Genomic DNA, 25408 nt, shown 5'->3' with positions numbered 1-25408 from the left:
GAAAAAGAGCAGCGCCCCCTGCTGGAGCGGAAGTACTACATGTTAAATCAATGTCGAGAGCAAAATGCAATCTCATGTGTAATGTGTATTTATACTTGGTTGACTTGAGTATATTCATTTTATGCCTCTTTCCAGATTGTGCTCGTTATTGTTCACAGGAATAGAAACAAACAGATATTATAAATCTGTTTTGGTACAGACCATAAATAATAAAACAGGTACATTTTCCTCCGTGTTAACAGATTAAATATCCTAAGAGTTGAAACACCCAGTCTCTGCTCCCAAATGAAGCCTCCCTGGGGGAAGTCAGGTAAACTGACACTGGTTCAGTTCATTAGGTGATATTGTAGGAGGAGTAGGAGGGGTCACAGGTATCTGCAGGTATGAAGACTGCTGCTGACATCACCTCCTTCCAGCTCTGGCCAAAGCCCCGTGGAGTGAGGCTCACTCATGCAGATGGAGCGACTCCAGGTGTGGAGATTCTTCGGCCTCATCGTTCTCACCGCTGCCCAGAGCACCCTACCCAGGTAAACACACACACAGGCAAAATCACAGGTAAAAGGTAAAGCCAGGGGAAGATATCTGGAAAATTCGAGGGTCTATCTGTAGTCTGTACAGACACCTACATTTTTTACAGGAAAGAGACTACAGATAGACAACAGATAGACCAGGTTTGGTATCACAGCCGCGACCATCAGCCCTCCTACCTACTGCTGGCTCCCACAGCCGTCCGTCCTGGAGTCGCAACATCAGTGTCAGTCACCATCCTGACCACCTCACCAGTCACTGTATCTGCTCACATCATTCATGACAACCAGACCGTGGCCTCAAACTCTACTACAGTTGAAGGAGGTGAAACTTTTTTGTGTATCATCAACAAAAGAATGTATTTCAATTACCTGCAGAGATATTAAACAGCATTATTGTCAATTTCTGCTTTTAAAGGTTCAACAAAGCTGCTGACTTTGCCACCTGTAAGTACATCATTTTTAAGCTTTTAAGTAGCTTTGCTTGTGATGTGGCTCCAACCTGAAGCATGTTTTACTCAATGTTTTATATTAGCAGGATAGCAAGCGAGCTAATAATTATGTTACATGAAATAAGGTCGCACTGCAGATAGATAGATAAATAGATCCTTTCCAAGATGAATTAATTACTAATCTACAGCGGGGGAAAGACGTTGTGCAGAAAGGTTTATTTCCATCAAACCAGAGGTAGTGATTGTTGGAACAATTGATTAACTTACCAAGACAGTTTTGATGAGTTTTATTTTATTTATTTAGTTTGCTTGTTTGTTTTTGTGGAGCGTGGATGAAGTGTTCTTTACAATGATCTGCAAGGTAAAATTTCTTTTTTTTGTCAGTGGAGTTTGGTGTCTTTGAGGAGGTGAAACCTTTTGTGTATCATCAACAAAAGACTCTTCAGATTCAAATTACTTTCAAGCTTTGCCCTGAAATTACTTTGTAAGTTTTTGCACTCATTCATGTTCCCCTCAAGATAAATTGTAAATAACTTTGACTGACTTTTGATCTAGAGCCATCATCTGGTCAAAGTTTTACTTTGTCCAAAACTTTAGTTTAGAGCTAAATGCCTGCAGACTTTCCCTTTAATTATTTTTTAAAAAATCTGTACAGTTAAATAAGTCTAAATTAGTCATGCTTATTGTCAGAGTCACGTGAACATTTCAGCAAATCTCTTCAGGAATATTTTTTTATTAGCTGAAATAGATTTTTTCAGATTTGAACAGTGTAGTGTAATTTGAGCTGACTCTCCCTTTAATTAACTCCAGAAATGCACAGAAAAATAAGTCATCTTTTGTCTTTCTGAGCGGGACAGCAGTGAAATTTTCAGCAAACCTTATGAAGAAAAAGAAATTCAACAGGACTTTAAACAATTCAAAATGACTTGAGAAACTATTGCTGCAATGTTTATTTTTTATATCCTTTTTGACTGCTCCAAGCACTCATACCATAACAGTGGGGACAGACAGGCATTGACATCCAAGCATCGGCTGTTTGCGAAAGCTTGCTTGACCACAGTCACGAAAGCAAAGTTGCACATAACTTTCTGAACAGTGCTGGTTGAATTCTTTTCTATCAGTGGTTTTCTAAATGAAACCAGAGCAAACATGGATTTTCTGTTTTTAAAGCAGAGGAGACACTTTTTTTCCTTGAAGTGTAAGCTGATACTTTTGAACAGAACCAGATACGATCAAGTAAAATTCAGACAGATGTTGAGCAGATCCAAAGCTAAGGCATCTCATTTGGACTGCAGCCCAGCTCTCAGTCTGCCGTCCTTTCGTTTACGGACACCTGAGAAGCTTTTAACTCACTGGAGCTGCTTCAAAAACTGATTTCTACAGAGGTCACTGAGGTTCTTGGATTTCCATTATTAACCACAATCATTGTCGTTTGGTCTATTAGCTTCAAGAGGTTTTAGAATTACAAACATTTATTTGTTAAACCTCTAATGGACCTCTAAATTTTGTCCCCCTTGCAGATCCACGGTAGTGAGTCCAGCTACTGGCACCCTTACATCCTGGAGGTCAAAGGTCACGTGGGTAGCGTCGAGGTTTTCTCCAACTCATCACAGCTGCACTTCCACCCCAAATGCCTCTCCACTTTCATTCAGACAGACAAACTGAACTATCAGCCGGGGCAGGTGGTGAAGATCAGAGTGCTGTCCATTCACCCCGACAGGAAACCCTTCGTGAGCCCGGTGGACATCATCATTAGAGTGAGTCTCAGATTAATGTACAGTACACATATGTAAAAATCATTTAACTCCTCAAATATACTATTTAGACATATCAGTGATCAAACATCTTCATAACCAATCAACCCAACCATCTGGTGTAGCCACCATTTTAATGCAACTTACACCTGCCATTTAGTTTAAAGCAACAGTTCTCCCAAAAATGAAACTGCTTTGTCCTTATAAAACACACAATACTCTAAGTTAACAGCTGGTTTACACTACTTCGCAGAAAAAATAAGCGCAATCAGCTTTAATAAACAAAACAATATGAAATACTGTATGTTCTGTCAATCAATTAACTGATGAATCGACAAATAGTTTTAGCTACTCGTGTATTTTCATATATTTTCATGCAAAAATCTTATTTTGTAAAGTAACTCTTGTAACCAAAGCTATTAGATAAATGAAGTGACGTAAAAAATGACTGCAGGAATATCAAAGACACTGATACAACTTCTTCCCACACAGCATTATAATACAATACAATATGGCTGTGGCTCAGGGCTAGAGCCAGCGTCTTGTTATTGGAAGGTCACTGGTTCGATGAATTACTGAAAGTCGCTTTGGATAAAAGCATCTGCTAAAATGCCCTAAAATGTAAAATACAATACATGACAATGCCTTCTCCTCCACCATTCAGCATCATGTCATGTGTTATACCTCATCCAGGATCCGAGGGGGAACCTGCTCAGACAGTGGCTGGCTGTAGACAGTGTCCTCGGGGTTGTGTCCAAAGAGTTTCAGCTGTCTGAAAACCCACCTCTGGGTGAATGGACCATCGTCACGACAGTCAATGTAAGTCCTTTAGGGGTACCTTACTGGGACTAAGGACTGTAGGAACTCATCTCAGATCTTTTTAGATAAAAATGGAATGAAACTTGGACAGGCCTAATATGTTTGTAGGAAAATATTTATTACTAATTTGTTAAAATAAGTTTCTTATTAAGTTAAAGATGTTTTCAGTGTCCTTGAAACCAATTATCATTTGAGATACACAATTTAAAGCGCTCAGCTAAAGAAACCAGACGGCTTTATTTTGTGTATATATATTTGGACTCCGCTGCAGTAATATAACACTTGAGAGTCCAATCCAGTAAAGATGGTGATGAAAGATTTACATCCTGACCTGCAGTTTCATGATGAAGACTTGAGATTTTGCTTGTGACTTGGTTTCAAGGAGCCAAGACTTGCCATGAATGACTGAAAGTCCACTTTTTTGTAAATACTCCCCTTGAGACTTTACTTCTACACAAAAGAAACAATAACTCTAATTGATAGATAAATGAAGGACAGACATTTTTATATATGACATTTTATATTATTTCCTCTCGTCATGTTGTCACAGAAATCAAGAGGGTTCATATTCTGTCTGTTTCACAGAGTGTTTCAACTGAGAAGCATTTCAGTGTGGTCCATTATGGTAAGTTTTCTTTTTTTGTACAATGAAAACTGGATGATTACATGAAGACTTGGGCTTTTTGTCTTACATGTAAACATCCTCTGAATGCAGAAATTGTTATCCATTAAACACCTAAGTGTTTCCAATTAATGCTACTCAATAATGTACATCCGCTACACTATAGTTTGGAGGGAAATCCATGTATTATAAATATTTGTTGGTTACTTTGTAGATTAGGATTTTGCTTTATAAAACAATAAAGATATTATATTATAATGCTATACAGCTCATACAATATAACACATTGTTAAAGGTTACACCGTCAACCTTTTGGATTGTGATCTCTTACAAAAAAGCAGTGTTTAGTTGTGTCTCATTGTTGCGTTTTAGATGTCTGAGTTGTTGTCAGTTTCACTATAGAGTCATTTCTCCTCTAAACTTCCCACATGTTTTTTTAATAACTTTCTGACACACAAAGAATAAAAAAGAATCCAGTTTTTCACAAAAGTCCAAAAACTGAGAACAGATTTGTGTATCAGAACTCTGAAGATTTTGAATACAGGGTTTTTATATGTAACAGGGTTTTACTACATTGTTATATTGGTACTTAATAAGCCGAATACTTTTTCCACCACTAGTTTCATCCAGCTCTAAAGTCCATTCATTGTGTGTTGCAGTTCTGCCAAAATTTGAAGTTGTGATAAACGTTCCGGATGTAATTCATTATGAGGACACTCTGTGGGGCTCCATCACAGCAAAGTGAGAACCTTCATTTCAATCCAGTTTCAATACTTTTATTTCCATGTTTGTGTATTAATGATAAAGTGAGCATTATTTAATTTTATTGTGTTTTCATCCTCAGGCACTCGTATGGCAAGCCTGTTCAGGGACACATGATAATAACATACCTGTATCACTTTCATGGTATTGAAGACACTTATGATGAATACAGTGAGGTGTGTATTTTTATTTTAAAGGAAGCAGGCTGATGATCTGTTCACACCAAAAATAAATATTAGCTTTTACTTTCTTTTTTTTACTATTTTGCCTTTAAATAATACTTTTTTGTTTTGACACATGCTAACATGCTAAAAGACTAACAACAAGCTAACAGGCCTACAAGTGGTCGACCAAGGTACACATTCTAACATACTAACATGCTAACAGGTAAATATATGCTCGGAAGCAATATGGCTGGGTAAGCGTGTAAACACAGTGTATTGTTATGATGTAACTGTAAATACTGTAAATTTGCATATTTACAATAACTACAGATGCTTATTACAGAATCAAAATGGTAATTTAACATCCAAAATACTGTATCTTCACAGTAAAATTGTGTTTCAGTTTACTGTAGAAACACAACATATTACTGTTATGTGTGGAACTTCATCACAGTAAAATGATTACTGTGTACTACTGAGAATTTAATGCAGTTATTAGCCAGTAATATACTGCAAAATTACAGTAATCATTTTTACAGTGTACCCTTAATGACATCACTGCTGCTTTGATTCAGATTGACGGCACCACAGACTTCATGTTTGACATTCCCAAATACCACCCCATGAAAAAAAGGGCTCTAGAAAGGGCCTTCTATGAAGGATCCATGGATGATGAGTTTCTGACGATTGTGGTTAATGTGACTGAACAGCTAACAGGTAATGAAGCCTGTAGTTATTCATACTGCAGTAGAGTTTTATTTAACAAATATCACTGAAATTGTGTGTTCTTGACTTCACTCCGGATGCTTCTCATCTCTCAGGTCTCACATATAACAGCACAGCAAAGGTGTCTTTGGCAAGGTTCAGATTTAAAGTTTCCTTTGATTGCTATCCCCAAATATTAAGGCCCTTTCTGAACTTCACTGCCAGGGTAAGGAAAGTACATCTTTTGTTGTTTCAGTCTAATTTGTTTCCAAGGTTTTAATTGTTTACTTTTATACTTTTTCCATTTCCTTTTCGCGTTAAAGATAATTAACTTTTTTGAGTAAAATTTCAAGTAAAATATTTTTAGTCAGTGATAGAATGTAACTAAGTACATTTACTCAAGTACTGTACCATTTTCAGATACTTGTACTTGAGTATTTCCATTTTCTGCTGCTTTATACTTCCAACTCTACATTTTGTACTTTTTTCTCACTATATTTTTTTGATAACTTACTTTGCAGAATAAATGCTGCCTCAGAACCAAAGTAGTACATTTTTAAATTAATTTACTAAGCTGATACTGATATCTGATCTGTTCATCAGTCTGGCAAAGAATTGATCAACTAAAAGTATACAGTACATACATATCGGTAAATATATTTTTTAAATTTACTTTTACTTTTGGTACTTAAACACATTTAATGTCAGACACTTTTAGTCTTTTACTAGAGTACTATTCGTATGGGTGACTTTCACTTTTACGAAAGTAAGTTTTTAACATGATATCTTTACTCGAGTATTACTCCGGGTACTTTTAACAACACAAATGTGTGTTGGTAGTATGGGTAAAAATTAGTCTTTTGCTCACCCAAGCATGTTTACATTCATCTTTTTCAAATAAGAATGGGGCTAGTTAAGTTTTAGTTAGTTTCGATGCACAAAAAGTGTCATCAACAAGGTATCAGTTTCAAGTATTATTCCAATGAGATTTGAAGATAAGGGCCTCTTATTGCACATTCTGTACCATACACAATAGATCTGATACTGCTCTTTATTTCATACTAGATTCAATTCTGAAAAGCATAGTCAATGGTATCCATGATCTTGCAGCTGAAAGTATCTACATACAATGATGAGCCTCTGTCAGCGGAAGATCAGCTAAAGACCATCCAAGTGTCAGTGATGCAGGGAATGCAAAGTCCATGGAGTTGGGAATTGGATGAGGTGGATGTAATGGAGCCTCGTAAAGCAATCACGTTGGGCGCTCCCTTCATGCACGTCCGTCCGGAGGAGATGCCACCTGAAGACATGGAGTTTCCTGTCCCTGCAGATGGAGTGATACCCCTCTACATCCAGATAATGAATGGAACTGAAACACTCACAATTGATGTAAGATTATCTTTATATCATCTTAAAACTTGATCGTTATGCTGACTGCAATCTATTGAGGGTATAGTACATTTGCTATTGGATAAAAAATGAAAAATACTGCTTAAGACTCTGTTTTTTTTGTTTATTTGTTGTTTGTTTTCAGGCTTCTTTTAAGGACAGTCACAGCACTCTACAGCTCTATAGAAGCTACACATCCCCCAGTAACTCCTACCTGCAGATTCAGAAACCCTCCAGACCCATAGAGGTACGTAGGAAGAACATGAGGAACTCATTGTGAGAATACTGTTGGTCAAACGGGAAGTGCAATTACTCTGATGATGTATTTACTCTGACTCTTAGCATTCACAAGGCTTCTTGTAATTCTAAAATAATCACTAAACATGTTAAATCACAATCTTCCCTTCCTTCAGGTTGGTGAACCTCTCCCGCTGCACATAGAAAGGAACTTTCCAATGACTGAGATTCACTACATAGTGAGTTCAACAATGTCACTCAAAAAAGATACTTCATTTAATATTCAACTTAACTACTACTACTTTTTTTAATCTTCTGGGGCTTTCATTTAGAGTTAACTGCAACTGTAGGATTACCTTGAGTTTCTCATATTATCTAGATTAGATTTGTATTATTCTTTTGTTTTATAGATTGTTCCCTGTGACAATATAAGCAAATGTCCAATCTTATTTTATCATTAAGTTTGTTTGTGCTGTGTCTGTTTTACATCTTGTGGAGCACTTAAATGTTCAGCGTTATAGAACTAAAATTTTATATCAATAAACTTTGTTATTGTACAACTTTAGAAAGTTACAATATGTCTGTCCTTTTTGGGATTTTGTCTGCCCCCTTGTGGCCAAAACAATGATTAATTTAGCTTTAAGTATAACATTTATAAAAGAATAAAGAAAAAAAGGCCTCATATTTGTTTTCTATGTGAAGGTGAAGTCCAGAGGTCAGGTGGTTTCTGCTGGGAAAAGCTCTGGAGTTCTAACTCTGGTCCCAGACATCAATTGGGCTCCTCTGGCCTGCATCATCGTCTACTGTGTGCATCCAAATGGAGAGATTGTCAACGATGTGATACGGCTACCCATCGAACAAGCGTTACAAAACCAGGTAATTCATTGTTTCAGTTATTTACATTTTTTGCTTATTTCTGATTATGTAAGTGTGATGATACCAAGGTAGTAAGTCAAGTGCATGGAAAAGTTGAGTTAAAATTAATGAGTGCTAACTAGCTTTACTGTAGCAACTAAGTTGATCACTGCAGCCTGCTTGGAGGTGGGGTAGACAAGGTTTGGCCCCACTTCAGAGAAGGTCTATCAGTTCAGCTCAGCTCATCTCAACTCAGCGTGGTAAAACTGGTAATGGAAAAGCAAATCGGAGCAGCATTGTTTGACTCAGCACTGCCAAAAGTGGCTGTGGAAAACCCCAATATATTAATTAATTACTGACATGAACATAAACACAAACTCTTCTATTTTGAAGCTTTCCCATCCATCTTTGCTTGGGGCTACCATGTTAGGCTAAACCTGATTACTAATTTGCCTGATGTAAAAGTGTGTCTGGTGTGAGTGTATGTAATGATGGTTTATAACATACCAGCCTGTGATTGGCAGGTTTCTCTGAGCTGGAGCAGCACTATGATGAGACCAGGTGACAATGTGACACTGAAGGTCGCTGTGGCAGAACCTGCCTCTCTTGTAGGGATCCTGGTGGTTGACAAGGCGACAAAGTGGGCAGGATCACACAATGACATCTCCAAGGAGTCGGTGAGAACAGCGGTTCTTTGGTTGATCCAAAAATCCACCCCAATCTCCTCCTAATGCAGACTTTATACTACGCCACCTGACTTCCTCCTTTGCTGCTGCAATTATTACTACGACCACTAGAGGTCACTGCCTAACATTAAAAGTTTTTTTTTATTATTGCTAGCTAAAATAACTTAAACAAGTGTATTATTTAATTCTTGACGTTGCTAATAATTTCTCCTCAGTCAAAAATCTTGAGTCACATATTTTGTACAGATAGTTAGTTGGCATTTATTACAGTACATCCTGTGATCTGTGAACACCAGAAGCTTCCATATCTCACCAGGGACCTCTCCGGTTCCAACAGTAGCAGTTTTCCAGCTACATGTCCACCCATATTTTTCCCAGTATATTAACATCCCCCGCAGGCACTTCTATGAAATCCAATCTGCCACCCCTGACCCCAGTATCTGCTCATTGTTAACTGAGGCACCATGAACTGTTTTGTCCCCCTTCAGTCAAACAGGTTTTAAACAATAAGTGCTCTTTTTGTGTCATGATCTGTTTTGTCGGTCATTGTGGGCTCTGAGGATGTTGGTGTTGCTTTCACAGGTGCTGAAGGAGATGGGGGAGTACAGTGTTTCCATGGCCGACGCCTATTCTGACATGTTGAGAATGGGAGATCCATACTCCGTCTTTAAGGTTACCTTCCCCAGAGACACATCACATCTGTTCTATCACTAGAGTATTGTGTTAACTTCCTGTTAATCAGAAGGAACAGTCACTGATGGTTGATTATGCTTCTGTCTTGCTTAGAGATGAGCATTTTAAACTTATTCCCTGCTTTACTCAGTTATTTGTATTTGTACAAATCTCTGCCATACATTATCACCAGTGGGATGCAGAAATATGTGTTATGTCTTTGCATACACAATTAAGTAACTACGATGCCAACAATTCCTCCAAATTAAGTCCCTCTAGAACGGCAATTATAAGGACAATATCATTTGTCATCCAAAACTGTTATATGCAGACCACGCACAAAACAAGATGTTTTCTGATTTGATTCAACTATAAATAGGCTGATGTTGGGCAACGATTAGACACTTAAATGTCCTGGTTACATTTAGAGAAAGATGGTAGTCTTGGTTATAAGGAACCAACATTGCCCGGCTGAAAAGCCAAGTATTAATGTTTTGTCATTCTCTAACCCTGACTTAAAGGGTAATTCTACTGATTTTACACATTAAAATGTGTTTACAGGTCTTGGGGGGTACTACTGCATATGTTAAAAAAGATAGTATCAAGCCTTTTTTGTGGCTCCAGAGGAAGCTGTGTGTAATCTGATAAAATGTCTCCAGGGATGTCACTCCATGGCTAAGGTTTAATGTGAGTAATGTAGGTTTTGAAAATCAGTCCACTGGTCTAGCATTGCACTCGTGTACATTAACATGTTGGACTCATGATGGACAGTATAGATACAAATGATCAAAATCGAGACAGCAGAACCAGAGTCACCTTTTTTATTCCGTATGTTGATCTTCCTTTTCAAAACCTGGCGCCTACTTTACCTGTAAACACACTTTAATGTAAAGCTACCTTAGAAACCTACCCTCATCCCTGCACATCAATCTCCTCTGGTCTTAAACATAACCCCCACTTATATCAGAAACTTTACACCACTCTCTGACCTAATGCACCTTTAAATGGTCCTTGGCAGTTAAACTGGGTTTTATATCTGTGTTGACTGGCTTGATAGGCAATTTCATTCTTATTTCATGGCTCACTCAGCAGTCAACCGCCATCCAAAACAGAGTCATAATTTGCAATGTCCTCTTGATTCAGCTTTGTCACTTGAAAGTAAAGGTACTGTATGAGATTTTTGGCTTTAAGAGATGGTAGATACCTTAAAACAATCCACCAACACAAGAATTAAGTGATACCCCCATTTTCTTCATGATTCAACATTAATATGCCCCTTCTATGACAGGAAAGAAAATGATGTGCACTAAATTCAAAAGTTTATTTGGGTGCTGAATCAGCACTGTATTAAAGCAAGAACTGGTATTTTATGAGTGAAGTTCACATTAACTCCACCGTCCTAACGAGGTGATTAACTGCAGCTCTGACTAGGACTCTGATCTTGATCATATTTTTTGGAGAAAATATTTTGTCCTGCTCGTTCTTTGCCTCAACAGATTTTTACAGAGTTCCTGATGGACAGAAAGCATTTATTTTTGCCAAAGAAACTATACTGCCAACTATAGCTGCTTTTAGCCAGTTAGCTCAGTTAGCTGTGGAGCTATCAGGCCTATTATTTGACTCTCCTAGCTGCCCTTTTTCCCGCCAGCATTCCCCACTGGGCCAACTGTTCTTACAGGAATAACTTCAGAATTCTATTTACATTGAAATGTAACTAGTGGTTGTCGTGTATTAACCCTAATCCTTAACTCTCCTGCCAAATATGGAGTAAATTGTGTATTTTTCATGTACTCTGTGTCTCTCTGCAGACATGTGATCTTATAGCGTTGACGGATGCCACTTTATACATGATTGACCATCATCTGAAGCCTGAATTTCGTAAGTTTTAAAAAACAATGTTAATCAAAAGCTTACTGTATATTTCAGTCTATTGTGACTATGTGATGCTTATGTAATTGACACTCATCTCTAAACAGCAGGGGAGGGAATACATCACCTGACCCAGACAGACATTCCATATATGGAGCAACAACAGGAGCCACGAGAGCGGTGGAACTTTCCAGAGACCTGGATATGGATGGATACTAACACAGGGTGAAGCTTCAGAAACATTGAATTATTCAATACATGTCATGTTGCTGTGTAAAAGTGTGCCCCAAAAGAGAATGGAGCTATGATTGATCGAGACAAACAATCATATATTTTATATATATATATATATATATATATATATATATATATATATATATATATATATATATATATATATATATATATATATAGAAAAAATATTTTTACTGCAAACTGCTTCTCTATGCAGATGACACCTCTTTTTATTCTAATACTTAAAACTAGCATTATACAGTATAGTGAGGGAATTACATGCAGAGTAGTGCTTGAAGAGCAAATTGTTCAAAAGAAATTAAAGCATATTACTATGATTGAGTTGTATAAACTCTCAGTCTGCTACAAATCTTCTGACACACTTTGTCAGATACAGATAACAACAAACAAAACCGTCGCTGTTGTGGGGATAAAAAAAAAATGCATCTCTTTTTCCTGGTCGCCATTTTGAAGTTATGAATAGAACCAATTTGATTTCATTTGGAGTAAACTGCAGACCTGATATTTCAGTATTTATTTGGAATCATATTTTTAGCACTGTTTTACATTTAAAATCATGTCTCTCATCTTTTTTCCACAGTAATTCAGACTCAACAGAGATACATCTGACTGTACCAGACAGCATCACAACCTGGACAGCCACCGCCTTCGTTATGTCTGAGAACCTGGGCCTGGGCATCGTGGAGAGGCCTGCAGAGGTATTTACATCACTTAAATGACTTCCTGTAAAAAACATTTTGAGGAGACATCTCAACATGCTCTAAATGTGTCTTTTCTTTTTTGTTAACTTAAGTGAACTCTAAGCTGATGTCTATTCAGTGTTTTTTTCAGTCTATTTTACTAATTTCTCATTCGATTTAAATCACTTTTTAACTGTTAGTGCTGTCTTCACCTGATGAGACAGTACATAATGAGGTTTCCATAATATCCTTCTGCAGCTCACAGTGTTCCAGGATTTCTTCCTGTCCTTGAATCTTCCGGCCTACATTATCCGAGGAGAGGAGCTGCTGCTGGAGGTCATTCTGTTCAACTATCTGCTACAGGACCTGGAGGTCAGTCTGACCCTCCTCACACAGCTGGACTCAATTGGAGTGGATGGTCTCAAGAAAAGCTTGATTTTCACATGATTTAATACATGCAAAATATTGAAGGCGTCATAAGTAATAAAAAAAGGACTAAACTTATAATTTTACTTGAATGATGCAAGTCGCTGTTGTTAATCAGTTTGGGTCAATGAAGTTGTATTTTTCCATCAGTTTGGTGTGATGGAAGTTGTATCTCTTATAGACTTTCTTCTGTAACCCCATGTTGATGTATTGAAGCACAACAAAAACAACAACAACAAACAAAAGCTACAGCTACAGTTTTTTAAATACGGTGGCTGAAATAAAAGTCTGCGACTACCCTATCGAGGGTATTTTGTTTACTCATTCTAATTTCATGGGAGCTCTTAACACATGATCAGGACACTCCTGAGAGTTTTAATTTTCTGACTCTGTTGCTGTAGTGTAACCAGTTTCGGCTAGCATTTTAGCGAATTACATATCTGTATATTTCATTATGAAATGCATAAACATTTGAACTGATGAAGAACTTTGCTCGCTGCCAAAGATGTTAATCTGGAGTCTTAATACATCGTGATGTAGATCACATGATGTTGTTGATGCTGGCCTCAGACTACATGATATATCTACTTTAAATCAGTCTGTTGAGTCTGAGAGTGTAATATGTCACCGTGTGCCAACAGCAGACTACAGCAGGTGTTGGATAACATGACCCAGGTTCTCTTTAAATCCTACACAAAGAGCTCAGTAAACCCTCAGAGAGCTGTCTTCCTTAAAATTTCTGTTTTAATTTAATATTTAGTTTCAACAGAATGCTGTCTTTTGTTACCTCCTACTGTTGGTATTGTCGGACTTCTGTGTGAATTCTTTCTGTCTTTGTTGTCAGGTCATGGTGATTGTTGCACACAGTGACACCTTCGAGTTCGTCTTACCAGACTATGAGGAGCTCTCCACGCCCAACATTCGTCATGTGTCAGTGAGGAGTCAGAGCGGAGCGTCCGTCCTCATTCCCATCAGGCCGCAGGTCCTTGGAGAGATCCCCATCTCTGTGAAAGCCATGTCACCTTTGGGATCCGACTTCGTTCGCATGGTGGTGCTGGTCAAGGTGCTTATGTGTCCTTTTTCCTAAGTTATTGAGCATATAGTCAAGGTGGTCTTGATCTGAGGTCAACAAATGTCATCGACAGTAAGAGTCAAAGTCGGATTGTTTTAATCAGAACATCTGTTGACTGGCTGCAGCTCCAAAACAAACAAAGTGTTTCAGACAAGAAACCCAAGAAATCTTGATCTTGTTTTACTGCTCTGCCTTTCCCACGAATATTACTCACTTGGTTTGTTTGTCTGTGTGTTGTGTTTCCACATTTCCTGGCTGTTGATTCTTCAGGCCGAAGGACTCGAGCAGTCGTTCTCCACCTCGCTGCTGTTTGAGGTTTCTGACTCGCAATCTAGCCTTTCCAGAGACGTGATTTACACCTTCCCGGCAGATGTTGTGGAGGGCAGCGAGAGAGTTTCAGTGACGGCCGTTGGTATGTAAACACACCGAAAACACAGATTCACAACAGATACAAGCAGATCACAACAACAATGAAAATAAAATGAAAGCACTTGTAGTCATAAGGGGGGCTGGGCCCGCCCAATGAGTCACCTGTACCCTCCCCCCGCCTTGGACCTGTCTGGACCAAACTGAACCCTTTGGTCAGACTAATGTAATAATAATGGATATTAGAAGTTTCTTTAAAAAAACTGCTGGGCCTGCCCGCCCACTAATACGTTTCTGCCGCCGGGTCTGCCTGTAGTCAGTAGTTGCAGATCTAGTTTACTGTCCTGAAGCGTGCGCAATGTTTTTAATGGCACGTTGTCACACATACGGAGTCCAGCATGTTTCAAGCATTGTACACACGTGTTCTCGACAACATGGATTAAAATAACCAGAGGTAGTTTCTTCATGGTTTAGGGTCGATGGAACACACGTGTTCAAAGCGAGCCGTGCAGGAAGTTAGTGTTTCAATATAACAAGGTGCAGACGTTCAACATGCAACACATGTGCAACACAAGATGCTGCGTGCTGAGGTCATAATTTCCTGTGTCCAGGTGTTGAACATAGATATTTATAACAACAGTGAGAATCACCACTGTAGTCATGTTAAAGGTTAAATGTTGTGTCAGCAGTGAGGAAGCAGCTGGTTGTCATGTGAACGGTGGAAAGATTACTTCACTTTCCTCATTGAGACTCAACTCGGAGCTGAACTTTGCCTTTTGCTACAAGTTTGCCGGTGATATTTTGAGGAGTAGATACCCGGGTGAAAAGATGTGTTTCTCTGCCCTCTCTGATCGACAGTTAAAGTGTGTTTCCTTTCTGACCAAACCAATTCTCAGTTGTTCTTAGTCCCTGTGCGCACATACACATGTATTATAAGCCTTTTGGCCTACCCTACATACGTTAATGGTTAACAGAGGCCTTTCTATTTGAGAGTAAATTCAAAAATAGCAACACACATTGTTAAAATTGGATTGTGAACACATAAATGGAGGGCAAACACAAGGAATTTTGTAGTTTAGATTAATTTTTGAAAAATACATAACAAAAATAATGAGCTGTAAGAATATGTGACCTTTTAAAAGAGGACTGCCCAAAGTGGGGCCCACAGGTCAAAGCTGGCCCACTTTAAGATTTGACTTTGCCCGCCAGATGCTTTTTAGCTTTCTTTGTATAAATGAAACATAACAAAGATATGACCTTTAATTTGACATCATCACACTGACAAATATCAGAAGAATCTTCAGAGTTGACCTGCTTGGCTTATGCAGACAGATGTGCTCTTATTACTCATCCACCATTACTGCCTCAGTGACTCCACCCACAGAGGTTTAAGTCACCCAGTGAGATTAAATCTTCCTCTAGAGCAGCTCATCCAAATCAAAATATTTGTATCAGTAATCTGCTGCAACAGTGAAACATCTCCTCCATGTTTAGCTTGGCTAACAATCAGTAAACATGACTCTTCTCCCTGGTGTTACTCATCATGTCTGATTTGTCTGGTTTCCATGGTGATGAAGGTGACATCCTCGGCCCGTCCATCAGCGGCCTGGACTCTCTCATCCAGATGCCATACGGCTGTGGGGAACAGAACATGATCCACTTTGCACCAAACATCTACGTTCTGCAGTATCTGAGCGCTACAGGACAGGCTGACCAGGACACCACAGACACAGCAACAAGATACATGATGAAAGGTAGAACAAGGACATGGATCAGGTCACATTAACCCTGGAAACTGCACATATGGAGTTTACAGAAAGAGATTAACCATCTGAATTTGTGGTACATTTTGAGAAACAGAGTCATTGATTTCACAAAAGAAGCATCTTTGTTGCCACTTGTCAAATATTCTGTCTGTAAATACAAGCATCAGCCACTGATCTTATCAGTTAGCTTGCTAGCATTAACGCCATGAGGCAGTTACTGCAGTATCCAAATACTTTACACAAGTAGAAGAAGCATCCCACTGTATAAATACTTTTTTAGAGGGAACTGTTACATTCAAAATTCTACTTGAGTGAAAGTATGTCAGTTAAATATACTCAAAGTATCAAAAGGAAATGTACTAAAAATGGCCCCTTTCAGTGTGTTAAAGGTGCTATTCACCCCAAATCAAAATATTTTTTCTCTTATGGTGTGTTCAGACCAAACGTGATGCAAATTTTCCGTGCAACTAGATTACATACAAAGTCAATGATAACACGCGAATGACGAGATGTGATTGAAGAAATGATGCGAAAAATCGCGTCAAGCGAGCATTCGCATGAGTTGAAAATATTGAACTGAAGCGAAAGTGAAACATGACGTTAACATTGCTGATGTCCGGACATTCATGAACAACAATGGGGGACAGGATAATAATCATTAATCGTGGCCATTTGTGGACACCCAGAGCTGTACGTAACACATCTACGACATGAATATTTTCTTCACGTTTGGTCTGAACACGCCATTATTTGTAGTGTTATGTATCCATCTAGATTTAATGTGAGTAATAACTCAATGGCACCCTGCAGAAGGAAGCTGCATCTACCCTTGGACGAGAGGCTAGATAACAAAGCTAACTTACCCAGCTGAGCCGAGGAGGACGCCATTAATGTTTGCATCCCATGCTGTCACAAGCATGAGCCTCTCACGTCCTGTGATATTGATTTTGGGGCGACTGTCCCTTTAAAAATAATTGAGCTCTCTGGTTTTGGCTTTCCCCAGTGGTAGTATCAAGAGAAGTGGACAGAAAGCAGTGCACGCTTCAGTAGTTATAAACCTGTAAAATGTAACGATAGTTTTTTTTAATTTTTGTTTCTTTTAATCAGATCTCACAACAAAATGCAAGGAAAGTCTATTTTTACATTCAGCCTATAAACATGTTTTTTTAGCAATGGAACATTTTCTTTATGATGTGTCTGTGGTTTAAAACAAATCTATAAAAATGTGTTTATTTCTACTAAATCTACATCTCAAAAGTAAAACAGAATATTGCTGCACTAGCATCAATATTTAAACCTACAAAAATCTCATAACAACTTGCTTTACTGTTATTTGGAGACTATTTTTGCTTTCTACTGAGTAAAATAATCTGATTTTAGGAGATGAATTGACTTATTTTTGAGGCCATTTTTCTACATGTTTATTATTTTAATTTGTCTTCTGTATCCATGTAAAAAAAATATTCATGCACATTCCCAGAAGAAGCCTGAGGAAGACCTGACTGCTGCATAATCCCTGCTGTCTTTCTCACCAGGTTATGAGCGAGAGCTGTCCTATCAGAGAATGGACGGCTCCTTCAGTGCCTTTGGAGACAGCGACTCATCTGGAAGCACCTGGTATGTCACAAACTAGTAGCTCAAAACATGGAGAGATATCCTCAGAATCACTGATGAGAGAAACTCCATCTCTGCAGGCTCTCTGCTTTCGTGCTGAGGTGTTTCCTGCAGGCACGGTCATTCATCAGCATTGACGCCAACGTGCTCCAAGGAGCGGCAGCCTGGTTAGGAGCCCAGCAGGGCGCTGATGGGAGATTCGAAGAGCCTGGTCGGGTCATCCACACAGAGCTCCAAGGAGGCCTGGATGGCCCTGTGTCGCTCACAGCCTACGTCCTCATCGCCCTGCTGGAAGATAACGACATCAAGGTGAGAGCCAATAAAAGAATCAAACTTCACCCAGAATGCACTGCAGCTACAGGACAGATTGTTTTTTGAGTAAGAAGTGACCCCAACTTTTCTCCACAGAAGACTTTTGCTCCCTCCAGCCACATGTAAGAAAACAATTTGACCTGATTTTGGCTCTTACTCTGTTTTCCCCACAGGGATCAATAAAGTTTGATTTTAATAAACGCTGTGTAAAAACAGGAAGAGTGAAAGCTGGACAAACTCATGTGACCACAGATGGGATCAAACACTACACATCCTAACAAGACAAACATTCTCACGTCCAAAGATGTTGCCTCACCCCTCCGCATCTTTATGATCTGATCTCATAAATGCCTTTGAGCTGAAGTGACTGCTTACACACCACTGCCCTGTTCTCTGTCTGTCAGGCTCAGTACTGGAGCCAGGTGTCTGCCGCCCTGATGTTCCTGGAGACCCGTCTGGCTCTCGGCGTCTCCAGTAACTACAGCCTCAGCCTACTCACTTATGCTCTGGCTCTGGCCGGCAGTTCCAGCGCACCGACAGCAATCAATGAGCTAATTGGACGAGCCGAGATGAGAGGTACAGTGTGTGTGTGTGTGTGTGTGTGTGTGTGTGTGTGTGTGTATGAAATGTGTAGGTGTAACTGCTTCACTGAGTTGTAGTCATCTTGGAGTAAAATCAGTTACCAATAACCAATCACTAAACTCCCCCTCCGTCTAAGTTACTGTTGCTATGCCATTTTAGGATTACACGTGTATTTTATGATAATAAAATGGCAGATTTACCATCAAAATTCATACATATTTTCAAAACAAGAGGTCCTTGACTTCACAAAGAGGGAGACAAAAGCAGGCTGCCTTTTTCTAGCCACTAACCTGTGATTTTGTGCATTTTATCAGCTATAGCTAGCTAGCCACTTAAGCTGATGTTAGCTCTATGAGCTAGGTGAATGCGCTGTCTCCATCTGACTTTTAAATTTTTCCATTTGATAAGGTAGATTGATAAACTGGTTGATAAGCTCAAACAGCCAGAATACCTTATTGTACAATAGCCTTAAGCTAACAAGCAAGCAGTTCAGTTCTGCGTTGAGGTCAGCCTCTGACTAACCTCAGCACTCTCCTGAGACTCTGCTTCTTTCTTTCGCTCCAGTCTCTCTCTTTTTTATCCTCTCCACTCTGTACGTTCATGAAGTCAAATACATTTACCCTCTATTCAGCAAGAGAGACTAATTATAGTACTTTATTTACAAAATAAATAAAATAAAAAACGCTGTGTCTCTGGAGAAAAGAGCTGAGGCAGAGCCAGAGTCTCTGGAAGAATAAACACCCAGAGTTCTCCAGCTCTCAGCAGCTTTCTTTTTGCATGTCTTGAAGTCATTGAAGACATGGCCTCCTCTTTTAAATATGTAAAAGCCACAGTACAACGACCCCATCTCTTTTATAATACACCAAATAATTCTGATTCTTCTAACCATGCCTGTATCTCTACCGACTCTCCTCTGTGAGAAGATGGCGTGCCGATGTGGTCTTCCCCGGACACCAGCCTGTCGTCCTCGTGGCAGCCTCGCTCTGCGGACATCGAGATGGCGTCCTACACGCTGCTCTCTCAACACAAACTGGGTCTCATCACAGAGGGCCTCGGCCTCATGAAGTGGCTCAGCCAGCAGCGGAACCCCAAGGGAGGATTCGGGAGCACTCAGGTGAGATACTAAAATTCGAAAAAGAATAATTAATGAGCTGGATGCTGAATGCCATTTTTAGGAAAGGTTTTTGGTCTATAATCAGCCCGAGAGGCCACAGAGTTTATCTCAACTGATTCTAGTAAATGTCAGCAATAAAAAAATCATCTTGTGCTCCAAATTTGCACTAGACCACCAAATGTGGATTAATCCACCGCTGAAAATAGTCCCAAACAAATTCACAATTTCCACATGTTTGAGAAATGTTTGAAAGAAACTACAGTAACCAGTTGTTTCATAATATTACTGAGACTTTTATATTTGTTAGACGTTTTTTAAAGATTTATGCCCTCAGTAGGAAGCAATGAGCTTGGAGCTGAAAGCCACAGTCAGAGAAATCAGAAAGTATGGGGATGGGCTAACTCATTATGGGTTTTGGCCTTTTCATGGGATTTGTTTGCAAATAAAAAATCAAACATGGTTACTTACCTTTACCAGATTTAAGGCTCTTGTTTACTGGTTACACTGGATTCATGTAAAAGGAGAAATTCCAGTCTGCGTCACTTTAAACTGGAAACTGTGGTTAGTGTCACATCAGAAGGAGGCTGTGGCCGTCTGGGCATGTGGTGACTAAAGTGGAATTAACCCCTTAGCACGCATGAATGCACACATGCACAAACATGCATGACAGATGCTACAAGGAAACAACAAAGATATAAATACTGAGTCAGCAGATCTAAATACAGTAAGGACTTTCTCAGGGTTTGTCAGGCAGAAATGACTATTTGTCTACAGGAACAGATGCACAGACATGCACACATGTACGCACTGAAAAACAACTATAGCCGTAAACAGGAAATCAGAAGTGAATATCAAAGCAGGAGTCCATCAGCTACGGTAAGATATGCAGTGTATATTTAAATCTTGTTTCCTGTCTCAGGACACAGTCGTGGCTCTGCAGGCCTTGTCCAAGTTTGCAGTTCTTGGTGGGTCTCACGACTTTGACCTCACCGTCAAAGTGAACACCAACCCCTCAAACACCGTCGCCTACTTCCACATCCGCCAGGACAACTACCTGCTTCACCAGAGCCAGCAGGTACACTGACACCAAACACGTATCAGAAACAAAAGCTGAAAGATTATCTGTGTGCAGATTCAGCATCTGTTGATGATTAAAAAGTAGAAATAACCAAAGAGAGGTGAGGCACATGTGTTAATGAGTTTAAAAATGTTTTATCCTACAATCAAAGAACACTGTGATTAAGCAGTGGAGCCCAAATCTGTTATTTTGTCCTGATTTTAGTGCTAAAATTGAGTCAAAGTCAGAAGAGTTCATCCTCTGGGAGTCATGGCAATGTGACATAAAGACTATGAAAATATTTTTTTTTTACTTTTGGGGCTTGTTCTAAACCCGGGGCTGTCGCTTTCTCAAATAGTCAAGTTGGAACAAATTCAAAGCCAATGGAAGCCCATTTCCACCAATTTGATGGAAATATCCAATAACTCATTACAAAACCTAATCTGAAAATAATGACTTAGTATCTCAAAAGTATGAAAATACTGACCTTTATGGAAGACTTGTCAAATAGTTACTGATGGGATACCCTGATATTCAGGTAGAACACTGTAATCTGGGGGCTAAAATTTGTGTCAAATTGTTTCAGATTGAACCAGAGGAGGAGCTGAACCTGCAGGTGACCGCAGTGGGCCGAGGAGGAGCTCTGTTTCAGGTACGGCAGCAATGTTCAAACTGTCATGGGAGATGTTGTCAGCTACAGTAAATTATATGTACTGTGAGGACGCTTTCTGCTGGGCAGCATTCATAGGTGTGATGAACTCATGATCGCATTTCAACAGCAAAGATGATAGGAGCAGGTTTTCAGTTGCATTAAAGGTCCAATATCACAGTAATTTTCATGTTCATTATTTTATTATGGTTGTCTACTAGAAATGCTTTAACCCTCATGCAACTGATAATAAAAAAATACTTAGACCACATTAAGAACAAAAACTGTTCCATGTCAAAAACTGCCATTAAAAATACTATATATTAATATTATTTTCATCTTTCACTGGGTTACATTTTTCAACCAACATCAGTCCTGATAATAACGACCAAATATTGATTCATTTTCAGGATTTTAACCCTTTAAATACCAGTTTGTTTACATGATGCCACTGTGCATATATTTAATTAATATATAGTATTTTTATGGCAGTTTTTGACATGGAACATTTTTTCTTACTAAATATGTTTTTTTTTTTATCAGTTGCATGAGGGTCAAGTTTTACTAGGAGGTAAATCCCCCTTTAGGACACGAGGGAAATTGCATGTATTTGGGCCAACATACAGGTAAACTGCCCTATCTAGTGAAAAATTACAAAAACTCATCCAGGACCACTGACTGAAATCCTGATAACATGGGATGCATGATTTTATGCTGTAATGAGAGTGGCACGAAAAAAATTGTTTTACTGGTTCATAATATGTACAACAGTTTTATCTGTCTGTAAAATAACAAACACCTTTGCCAAAATGTATGCAATATGCAATAATACAGCCAAAATGATACAAAAATGAAAGTTAAATAAACATAAAGTGTAAATGTCAATCGGTTGCAAGAGGGTTAATGTTCACAAAAAACATTATTTTCCTCATACTGGCCATTGCTACAGCACTTCTATTCACCCTCTGACAGCTGACCAATCAGAACAGGAGCATTCAGACACAGGCCTGAGCAGGCACTGCACATCAAGTTTCTGTATCAGCTCTACTGTGTTTTTACAACCATTGCATATAAATACTTAGACATGTTAATCTCATTATACACTTTGGAACCTTATAAAGACAAATGTATTGAGGTTATATCAAATCCAATAATACAACAAAAAACATGAAATCATAAATATGTGATACAAATTGCCACTAAAGCAAACATTGAGATTACAAGATTTTTAAAACGATTTCCTCATTTCCTCAAATTTCTTTCATCTGAGACAAAAAACCCTCGAGTCAGAACGAGTCCTTTTGTTCAAGTAGTCCAGAGATGCCTTACCATGGCAAGGGGAAGAGGAACATCCAATGAGATCACGAAGGAAACTAGAGGTGGGGATGGAAGGAAATAGAGCGACATAATAAACCACATAAGAAGCACAAAAAAGCAGACAGAGGAACATTCAAAGTAGTAGAGAGAACGATCGAGTAAGACACAGAGCAGGAGTTCCCTCAGATCTGAGGCCAGCAGGTGATTTTCTTGTAATACTGCTGTAATTCAATCCGGTCCTGGATTTCTTCAAGTGGAGTAATCTTGTAATCAGCACATGACAGTTGTCTCTGATTGTCCTTCTCATCTTCTTCTGCCGCAGCTGAACGTGTTTTACAACATCAGGAGGGAGGAGCTGATGAAAAGGAGACGACGCGCAGGCGGACACGCAGGCGAACACGAGGCGTTTCATCTGTACGTCGACCTGCGAGACTCAGAGTCAATATCAGCAACTCTGGACATCTGCAGCAGGTGAGCAGGTTGGCTCTCTGACAGTCGTTCCCCGTTTGTTCACATGACGTCAGCGTGATGCAACTGTATCGGCAACAGAACATCAACAGCTTGTGTTTGATATGTCAAACTACTGCGGCTGTTTACAAACAGTAAAACATAATCAGTAAAGACGTAAGTCAAGAAGAAAACAATAGAAACACCAGATGGGAATTTGATAACAAGATTACAAACATACAGTAAAAAATAAAAATTTTGAAAACAGGAGTGGTGTAAACATCCAATTACTTAAAGCAACATTATGTAACGTTTTTACCTGAAAATAACAGCTTTAACATCATGTTGACGGTACAGTGTCTTGTAACTGAATGGTGTCTCTATCACTTGTTTCTGCACTATGTAACTTCAGTGAGAGGGCAGGATCACAGCGTTACATACATGCTTACTTCAACATACAAGTTTTCAACACATAACATTGTTATGACGTCATGAGTTTTGTTTGTAGTCAGCACCTACATTACATCTGACAAACTGTTGCAGACCTGGAATTTGTTTTTACCACAGTGGTGTTGCACTCAGAAACTGTGGGGGGCGCCAAATCACACAAAATGCAAATTTCTACATAGTGATGCTTTAACTTCTCGTGCTGTGTAATGCGTTTACTGTTGACTAAAGAGTCTGCTGGGATATTTGTTTCGACTTTGTCATCATAGAGTTAAAAAAATAAATGAAATGTACATATATTTTGTATTTAGATTTTGACAAGATTCAAAACATTTTTTTTACAGTGGCCCAAACTGCTACAATCATGGCGGAAGGAATTCACGATCTATTTACATCTATCTATTTACATTTTTTAACTTCACTGTGTTTTGTCCCTTTTTTGCCAAATTAATTACACTGAAAATAAGTGTGTAGGGCGGTTGAGAGAGATATTACCTACTGGGGCTTCTTCGCCTTCCGTTTTATGGCAGGTGGCAGTCAGCGTTAGAGCGCATTACCGCCACCCACTAGGACAAACCGAGAACATAAAGAAATGGGAATTATTTAAGAGGCATTGGACTATTTAAATTATATTATCATATGTGTAACAATAACATGACATCAGTATTTCATTTGAAAAATATCTTCATTATTGTCAATACCGGTTATTTGTGACACCCCTATTAGCAACCAAAGTTTACTTTTATAAAAACGTTATTCATACGGTGACTTACATTTCTTTATTGTTTTTTTATTAAAGTTTGTAAGTATGAATACTATATGCTTCTAATGACTTTATTAACTTAAATAATCATTTAAAGAAATTGCTACACAAATACAGTTTGTTTTAATATAGTTTCAATTTTTACATTTTATTACTTTATTTTCTGATGATTTACACTCTGTTCATGCACACATTTGACAAAAATAAATACATTTACAACTTAATAAGTAAAATGGTTTTATGTCTGCGTGATGAAACATACTGTAGTTTTCTAACATCTTCACGTTGTTGTATCACCCTCTGCAGTCTGTCAGAGGGTTTGGGTCTGAATGCGACAGGCATGGCCATCATGGAGGTGGGTCTGCTGAGCGGCTTCAGCCTGCCGCCAGAAGGCTTACCGACTTATGGGGCCTTAAAGAAGGTGGAGACACAGCCGGGGAAAGTCGTCCTGTACCTGGACTCTGTAAGCTTTACTGAAACACACTGAGTCATAGACACGACATATCTGAATGTTTTGTCTCTGAAGTAAAGGACTAAAGTGTGAAATGTGTTTCAGGTGACAACAGACGAGATGTGTCTAGAGATTCCTCTGGTCATGGAGTACAAAGTTGGCAAAGTGCAGGAAGCAAGTGTTGTCATCTATGATTATTATGAACCAAGTAAGAGTGAAATTTAACCTCTTCATTTCTCTTTTTATACGTTTACTTCTCTTTTTCTGGAGCTAGATGTGTATTTCTGTTGCTAAATGTAGCTCACCAGAACACAGATCAAAGTCCTGAATTCAAAATGTTTAAAGTAGGTAGACTCATGTTGAACCTTTGACCTCTGACCTTTCAGGACGGAGGACGGTGAGGATGTATAACTCATTCTGGAGGAGCAGCATGCCTGCCAGCTACTTCTGTGGTGAAGACTACAGTCAGTGCTCAGACAACACAGTTTATTACGTCAGCGCTGCCTCATGCTGCAGCCAAAACTTCCTGCTGACCAGTTTACCTCCCACTCTGCTCCTCCTCCTCCTCCTCATCTAA

At 39.0% G+C, this 25408-nt stretch overlaps 1 protein-coding gene across 1 annotated transcript; it reads left to right on the top strand.

Annotated features, from left to right (window-relative positions):
* Nucleotides 1-456: 456 nt before the first annotated feature.
* Nucleotides 457-25408, top strand: cd109 (CD109 molecule). The gene is given in 33 exon segments (XM_073492420.1): nucleotides 457-555; nucleotides 699-852; nucleotides 946-974; nucleotides 2500-2736; nucleotides 3427-3552; nucleotides 4138-4177; nucleotides 4834-4915; nucleotides 5019-5112; nucleotides 5676-5817; nucleotides 5922-6031; nucleotides 6916-7194; nucleotides 7340-7441; nucleotides 7608-7670; nucleotides 8134-8307; nucleotides 8811-8963; nucleotides 9555-9644; nucleotides 11453-11522; nucleotides 11621-11738; nucleotides 12349-12466; nucleotides 12707-12820; nucleotides 13719-13937; nucleotides 14217-14358; nucleotides 15890-16066; nucleotides 17614-17695; nucleotides 17773-18001; nucleotides 18409-18580; nucleotides 19510-19700; nucleotides 20620-20775; nucleotides 21344-21409; nucleotides 23046-23194; nucleotides 24687-24843; nucleotides 24937-25039; nucleotides 25218-25408. Coding segments are annotated over 33 exon segments (4428 nt in total).

This window comes from Pagrus major, chromosome 22 (genome assembly GCF_040436345.1).
Source record: "Pagrus major chromosome 22, Pma_NU_1.0".
NCBI classification, from domain to species: Eukaryota; Metazoa; Chordata; class Actinopteri; order Spariformes; family Sparidae; genus Pagrus; species Pagrus major.
Note: the sequence above shows the minus strand (reverse complement) of the source record. Positions and strands in the feature narration are given on the sequence as shown.